This window comes from Myotis brandtii, unplaced genomic scaffold, assembly GCF_000412655.1.
Source record: "Myotis brandtii unplaced genomic scaffold, ASM41265v1 scaffold250, whole genome shotgun sequence".
Lineage (NCBI taxonomy): Eukaryota > Metazoa > Chordata > Mammalia > Chiroptera > Vespertilionidae > Myotis > Myotis brandtii.
Genome location: NW_005359478.1, coordinates 1760903 through 1768663, shown reverse-complemented (window position 1 = coordinate 1768663; position 7761 = coordinate 1760903). Strand labels below are relative to the sequence as shown.

The 7761-nt window shown below is 60.0% G+C and overlaps 1 protein-coding gene across 4 annotated transcripts in view; it reads left to right on the top strand.

Moving 5' to 3' along the window:
• The first annotated feature begins 688 nt into the window (after nucleotides 1–688).
• Nucleotides 689–7761, top strand: part of KCNN3 (potassium channel, calcium activated intermediate/small conductance subfamily N alpha, member 3) — a 144054-nt gene continuing 136981 nt past the window's right edge. For 3 of the 4 annotated variants that reach the window (XM_014540792.1, XM_014540791.1, XM_014540790.1), the window contains exon 1: nucleotides 689–1935. In XM_014540792.1, coding sequence (XP_014396278.1) covers nucleotides 1018–1935 — 918 coding nt within the window. In that variant the 5' untranslated portion in view covers nucleotides 689–1017. Of the gene's footprint in view, nucleotides 1936–2862; nucleotides 2979–7761 lie in introns of those variants that run through there. The other variant, XM_005867502.2, reaches the window with a different exon arrangement.

The following is a 7761-nucleotide window of genomic DNA, read 5'->3' as shown; positions in this document are numbered from 1 at the left end:
TGGGTGACCTCGGGCAGGTTACTTGTCTGTGCCTGAGTGATTTCCTGTTTTGTTTTCACAGTTTTTGTCTGTGGATGGCATTTTCATAGCGCCGATGTGAGGTTAGACATAACAGAGGCAGGTGCACACCTACCGCAGGGGTTCAGGAGGTGAGCCTCTCCGCCTGGAGGCAGGAGGGCGTGGGCCCCTCTGCTCTTTGACCTCGGAGTTGTTACTCAACGTCTCCGAGCACCGGCGTGTAAAGGAGGAGCCTAGTGCTCACCTCCGAGGGTGTCTGGAGGATGTTAGTGGATAATACGTGTGAGACAACCGATGGCAGATCCTGGCCACGAATAACTGTTTGTCTTCCCTGCTTCCTGCCCGCGAAACAGGGGGCACAGCTTCCCCGCTCAGGAGGCTCTCTGCCCCTCCCCGCCGCTGCCCGCGTGCGCGCACCGCGTCCGGGGCTCCCGGTTTCTACCTGCGGGAGGAAAGGGGACAGCGCCTCCGCTCCCCGGCCGGGAGCGTAAACTACAGTTCCCAGCCGCCCCGTGCGGCCGCGGGGCTGGGAGCCGGGCGGCAGGCCCCGCCTCCTGGGAGGAGCGTACCAGGGGGGCGGGGCTAGGAGGTGGTGGGAGGGTTAAGCCCAGCCAATGAGACCAGCTGCTAATAGGTGGGCTGGGCTTGCCATTTAACAGTGGCAGGAGGAGGAGAGCAAAGCTCTGGAGCCAGCGAGGAGTGGAGCTGAGCCTGGCCTCGCATGCTGCCAGAGGACCACCTCCCGAGACAGAGTTCTTCCCCTCTTCTGCTCGCTCCCAGCGCCCCTGCCGCCCTCCCTTCCTGCCCAGTACAATGCATTCTTGACTGGCAGCGCCTGGACTCCTAGCAGCCCCGAGAGCCGGAGCAAGCCACAGGGAGGACGGGAGCCAGACACTCTGGTGGGAGCTCGGATGCCTGGCACTCTTTGAGGACATCTCTGGAGCAACGGTGGCTTTGGGGTGGGGGGTGGTGCTGCAGGCAACCCAGCCAGGCCCCAAGATGGACACTTCTGGGCACTTCCATGACTCGGGGGTGGGGGACCTGGATGAAGACCCCAAGTGCCCCTGTCCATCCTCCGGGGATGAGCAGCAGCAGCAGCAGCAGCAGCAGCCGCCACCAGCGCCAGCACCCCCGGCAGCCCCCCAGCAGCCCCCGGGACCCCTGTTGCAGCCTCAGCCTCAGCCTCTGCAGCAGCAGCAGCAGCAGCAGCAGCAGCAGCAGCAGCCACCGCATCCCTTGTCTCAGCTCGCCCAACTCCAGAGCCAGCCCGTGCACCCCGGCCTGCTCCACTCCTCTCCCACGGCTTTCAGGGCCCCCCCCTTGTCCAACTCCACCGCCATCCTCCACCCTTCCTCCAGGCAAGGCAGCCAGCTCAATCTCAATGACCACTTGCTTGGCCACTCTCCAAGTTCCACAGCCACAAGTGGGCCCGGTGGAGGCAGCCGGCACCGGCAGGCCAGCCCCCTGGTGCACCGGCGGGACAGCAACCCCTTCACGGAGATCGCCATGAGCTCCTGCAAGTACAGTGGTGGGGTCATGAAGCCCCTCAGCCGCCTCAGCGCCTCCCGGAGGAACCTCATCGAGGCTGAGCCCGAGGGCCAACCCCTCCAGCTCTTCAGCCCCGGCAACCCCCCTGAGATCGTCGTCTCCTCCCGGGAGGACAACCATGCCCACCAGACTCTGCTCCATCACCCCAATGCCACCCACAACCACCAGCACGCCGGCACCACCCCCAGCGGCACCACCTTCCCCAAAGCCAACAAGCGGAAAAACCAAAACATTGGCTATAAGCTGGGACACAGGAGGGCCCTGTTTGAAAAGAGAAAGCGGCTGAGTGACTATGCTCTGATTTTTGGGATGTTTGGAATTGTTGTTATGGTGATAGAGACCGAGCTCTCTTGGGGTTTGTACTCAAAGGTAGGGGCTGCGGTTTCTCTTTATACCTTGAACAAAAGGAATATATAGGTAGAGAGAGAGAGAGAATGATTGAGAGATTGATTGGGGAGAGCGGTGGTGGTGGTGGTGGGGAGAGGCGGTTGCTCAATTATATTGAACACTTTAACTTCCCGTGGTTTTCCTTCTTAATCCTGGGAGAATTCATTCCTGGTTTTCTTGGTGGGAGGACATCCCCATGCACTGTGTCTAATTTGCAGACTCCGTGTTGGGGAGGATTAAAGAATCCCTTCTGAGAAATCTCTCCCCCCGCACCCCCACCCCGCCCTGCTCACCAGCACTAACGCATAACCCAGCAGCTTAACGCACCAATTAATTACACTCTGCCTGGGTGTGCTTGCCAGCTCCTGCGACTTCCCTCCTCTCCTCCCCTCCTTGCTCCACTCCATTTTCCCGAGGATAAAAAGAAATAAATGTCTGGGTGGGGGGTAAGGGTGCCATGCCCGTCCCTTCTCTCTCTGTCTGCTCCCTCTCTCCCCAAGTTTCTGTTTCCCTCCTCATCCCCGAGAGACTTAGGGCGAAATCCAAAAGCACCCGTGGCCCACGTCTCCTGGGGGCCTGGGATAAAAATACAGGTGGAGGAAATGAGCGGCTCTTCCCTCAGGAAAGAGGACTCAGAATAAACCTGCTGCTGCTTCTAAGCAGCCCCTGATAAAATGGCTACAGGTGTTCCCCGGGCAGAGCAGATGGGCACCGCCTTGGCACCAGCCTGGGGGTGGGGGGGGAGCGCCTCTCCTTCGGATGGGATGACAAGGCTTCCCAGGCGTCCCTGAGAGCCCGCTTCCCGCTCAGCCCCGTCCTCCCCTCCCGCCCCGGCGTCTCCTCTCGGGGGTAAATGAGGTGGAGTGTGTGTGTGTGTGTGCACGCTGATGGAGCCGGCAGCGCCCACTTTAGTGGGGGAGCTGGCCCCGCGGCTCCAGCCTCCGTCCGGCTGGAGATGGAGGATGGGGTTCCCTCACAGGGGGGCTTGGAAACCGCGTCCTCCAAGGCGGTGGGCGTTGAGGAAGGTGGGTTTGTTCATGCTCTGCCTGCTGTGGGCTCAAAGGCTTGGAGACCTGGGGAGTCGTGGGGCAGGTGGATTTTTCCCATTTACCCCTCACCCCAATTTGTTGGTGTGTGTGTGTGTGTGTGTGTGCGCGCCTCCTTGTTGCTGCATTTCTCACTTATTTGTCATTTTGGGCAGGGGGTGGCTGGGCAGGCTGCCTGTAGCTGGGAGGGGCTCAGCTGTTGGAGGTTTCAAATAGAGCTTGTTTCAGGCTGCGCACAGCTGCTGCGAGACTGTCACATTCCTTGTTGAAATCCAGCCGCTAAAACCTGGGAGGTGCTGATCGGATTTCCCATTCCCAGCCTGGAGCTCTAACCGGGGACGGGCAGACGGGGCCGTTCTGGAAAGGGCTGGGGCAGAGCCAAGACTCCCAGGTGGAGGGTTCCCCCCAGGAACCTGGCCGCTCGCAGGGGCTCCCAGCTGAGCAGCTCCTAGAAGCTGCCTCCATCTAAATGCTCCAGGATTTGAATCCCTCAGCGCGCAGAAGCGAGTGGGGTTTCCCCTGGAATCGCAGTCACTTAGTCATTCCCTGTAATGAGCCTCTGAGTCTGCAGGTCCTTCTGCTCACTGCCGACTTCCCTTCCGAGCCGCAGGGAGAGGGGGCTGCCACCCCCAGCGGGCTCGGCAGCCACCCTGAGCACAGCCCTGGCTCCCTCCAGTCACCCCCTGGGGACCAGGAGCCCCTGCTGGGAAACGAATGCAGGCCCAAGTGCTGGGGGTGAGGGGAAGACAGCACCTCCTCTTTCAATGACCCCCGTGGTCAGCTCTTCCTAGAGACGGCCCCCCAGTGGGATCCGTGTGTGCACATTTGTTTTTTCATGCAATGGGGGGAAGGGGTGGCCGCTGCGCAGCCAAGGGCTGGGAGAGGTGCCATGCCACGGAGTGTTCAGGGAGAGGGGCTTCCCCAGAGTCGGAGAAAGCAGGCTCTGGGGTGAAGGAAGGGTGAAGTGACCCACGGGGCCAGGCTGTACCCTTTCGAAGATGGGGAGCCCCTGGTTGATGGCAGCACAGGGCGGGCCTTGCTCGCCTCCGCTGGTGAGACGGCCACTTCCTGTGCACCTGGGGTCGGGCCGGCACTGGTTATGAGTAGCAGGGCTCACTCATTCCTCAGCCCCTCTGTCTGTTTGCCCATAATTGGGTCATTATGAAAGGAGGACGCTCTGGGTGTCTCCTCTGTCAGACCTTGTGGGCCCAGGAGGGGGTGAGGTGGCTACCCCTCTCTTCTTCTGTGGGCCAGTAGGGTTGTTTGAAAGACTCAGACGGAAGTGTGAGTCCCAGCTCTGCCACTCCCGGTTGTGTGATCTTGGACAAGCCACGTAGCTTCTGCAAGCCTGTCTCCCCAGCCGTCAAGTGGGGAGAAGGGAGTTAGACTAGGAGTGGGGCGCTGCGTGCAGTGCCTGCTCGGTAACCAGGGCCTATTGTTGTTGTTAATAATGATGGTACGGACGAGAGGGAAAGGAATGTCTTTTTCCTGTTTTCTCCTTCTGGCTCCAGAATTAGTTGGGGCCTTCAAGGATTGGGAAGGAAGACTTGTCGATGGAGTCGAGAAGTTGTATCTCGGAGGGAGAAGTTCTGAGAAGGGGCTAGGTCTTCTCACCGGCACCCTCTCTCCACGTGGGCCTGTTGTAGGGGAGGTGGACGTCTGTTCCCTGGCCTCGTGGGGGAACTGGCTCTATTGTGACAGGGGGTTTGGGTGAGAATGAAGAACCACCAACAGGGGGAACTCAGAGTTGGTAGTGGGCCCGGGGGTGGGTGGGTGATGGTTTCTTTTGCTGGAGAACTTGTGCCTCTAGTTGGCTTCGCGTGTCTGGAAGCAGGAGGATGGGTAATTCTCACCAGGTTGGGTAATTCTGCACTGATGGGGGCAGTTCCCACCCAGAGGGCCCTGGGGAGAGGGACACCTTCCCCCCCCCCCCATGTGACTGAAGACTACCCACCCTGGGCCTGAGCTCCTTTCGGAAGTTCCCCGCTTTTATCCATGGAGCCGTGGCCTTCCTGTGTGTCTGTGTTTGACTGATATCTGTTCCTGGTGGAGAAATCCGCCCTGAGGCCGGGCTCTCTTGAGATGAACATGGCATGTCCCTGAGCGCATCCAAAGTTAGTGCATAAGGGAGCCAGGGAGAGGAGGAAAGACATAGGGACAGCGCCGGCCTGGTCCCCCTTCACCAGCCCTCCGTGAAGTCGGGGAAGGAAGTTGGGCTGAGGTGGGGCTCAGATAGCAGGAGAGCGGTTCATTCTTGTGAGGCCACACTCACAACATGGCCCGGCCTGGCTGCTAGTGGCCCGGGACCCCTGAGCTGAATGACGTGGCCAGGTTTGTTTGTTGTTTGTCGGTCATCGGTGAGTTCACCCGAGGGCTCACACATCATGACGTGGCCAGGTTTGTTTGTTGTTTGTTGGTCATTGGTGAGTTCACCCGAGGGCTCACACATCATGACGTGGCCAGGTCGAGAGAGCCTGTTGAGAAATCGTGGTGACAGTGTCTCTAGCACGTTGGTGTCAGTTGGAGGAGGCAGTGAGGACTCGGGGAGTCCTTCCTGGCATTCTGCATTTTCTCCCGGAGCTGGTTGGAGGCACACCCACTCCGTCGCCTCGCTCTGCCTGCTGTGTTTTCTCTACGGGATCGGAAGAGAGTTGGGGCTGGGCCCGGCTCGGCCTGCCCTCCCCTCCTCCCCAGGCTCTGGCCTCCTGCACCTCCCCCTGCCGTCCTGCTGGTGGCTGGGCTGGTACCTCTCTTCAGTCTGTCCAGCTGGCCAGTCCCAGGCGGACCCTGTTTCTCAGGGGCCTCATGAGTCATCTCAGGGGCGGCTGGGAAATGCTGGTGCAGCAGGTGGCTCTGTTTCCAATTTTCACAACCTCAAACCGCTCTCCACCCCTGGCCTCACAATTTATCTGAGTTTCACTTCCTCGGCCCCACCCTGTGCCCACCCCTGCCCGCTCCACCAACTTCCTGCCCCTCTGCTCTGCCCGCTCCCCCTGCCTGGCCTTGTTACCCAGGCCATGGCACAGGAGCTGGTGTGGCAGTCCTACCTGGCTGTCCTGTCTCTCCCATGCATGTCTGTCTTTCTCATCTCCAGTTACACCTCCATCTTCAGACCACCGCGTGGGAAGCTCCCCTGAAAAGGACTGGCTTTTCTGCATGCCCAGGGGAGCGTGGCTCCCGGCCATTCACTCTTCAAGGAGGGGTGGGGGCCCCTCAGGGCCAGCTCATAGGGGTCCATGATCCATCCCAGCCTGTAGCCTGAAGGTGGAGTAGGATCCCTGGTTCCAGCTCCCCTGACCCCTGCCCTGCTGGCCATGGAGGCCTTGTCAGCAGAGAGGCAGAGCAGCAGCTGGGCCTAGCTGGGCGCATGGCCTCACCTGCCAGACCCAGGAGCCGCGTGGGGCCAGTGCGTGGCTGCAGGGCATGTCCCGATGTCTGTGGTGTCAGGCATGTTGGGAAAGTAAGAATAGGCCAGACCCCTTTTCATGGACCCTCCACGTGGAGGACCTGTGGGACAGGGTTACAGAAGGCAGGAGATTCTATAAGCCATTGGCTACAGGCAGGAGCGGAGAGCCAGGGACCATGCCCCCCACTTCCCCCCCAAACATTGTATCTTCACGGGTCACAATGAGTGTCTTGGCCTAAGGAGGCAAGTGTAGCTCTGGGAAGGCGAGAACAAGGCCCGTCCAGGGTGCTGGCCTCTTTATTTATAACCTTGTGGACAGTCTGCCATGAATTAACCAATTGTAACCCACAGAGGGGACAGCTAACTTTTATATATGCTTCTCCTTTACATGTCATCGCACTATTTATAACTGTCCCGGGGAAGGATTCATAATGCGCCCCGACTTCCCTTCCCCGCAGGCGGCGTGGCCTGCCTGGGCGCTGGCATCCCCGCAGGGCCTATATCTGCTTCCCGGGCTAGTGAGCGAGCTGGGGTGGCCTTCCCCCCTCAGGGAGCCTCCCTGGGAGGCCGTGGTCCAAGGACCTGCTCTGCATAACACGAGGCAAAGCGAACACAATGAGACGCGATTTGAGTCACCTCTGTGGGGAGGCTGAGGCCCGGATGGAAACGTAAGATCAGAACAGAAAGCTTTGGTTTTGTTGCCGTTGTTTGTAACGCACATTTGGAGGAGAAACCGAGAGTGAGAGGAGGGGTGGCGAGGGGGCGGCTGTATGTGGTGGAACCCGCCTTACTCCACTCAGTGGCAGGCAGACCGGGCTGTTCATTCGTGGCTGTTTTTCTTCTTTCTTTCAAAACCCCAAAGGGAGAGAGAGAAAAAGAAGAAAGCACCCATTTCTCTTTAAATAACGAGGGTGGGGAATTCGAGGACCGTGCTGTTCCAGGAGCTGTGGGGAGGAGCGTTCTGCTGCCTTTTTTCTGCTGAGGAGAGTCCCGGGAGGCGAGTGGGTTGAGGTGCCCTCTCCCACCCTGTCACTCCACCCAGGAGCTCAGCCGAGGAAGGAGGGAGGAAGGGCTGGGGCAGGGCCGGCTCTGCACGGGAGGCTGCCGGGTGACAGGAGGGGAAGGCAGGGACCGTTTGAGAAGTTCTGCACCAGCTTCACCCTCGAGAGTGTATGGGCCAGAGCCCAGTGCTGGGAAGTGTTGGGACAGAAGGAACTTTCCGGAGAGAGAGAGCTTGGTGGGGGGTGGGGGAGACCAGTGCAGGGACCCAGGAAAGACAATGTCCTGGGGGGTGGCCAGGGCCAGGGCCACTCTGGGGGCAACCTGGGTCCAGGGGAGATTGTGGACAGGCCCATG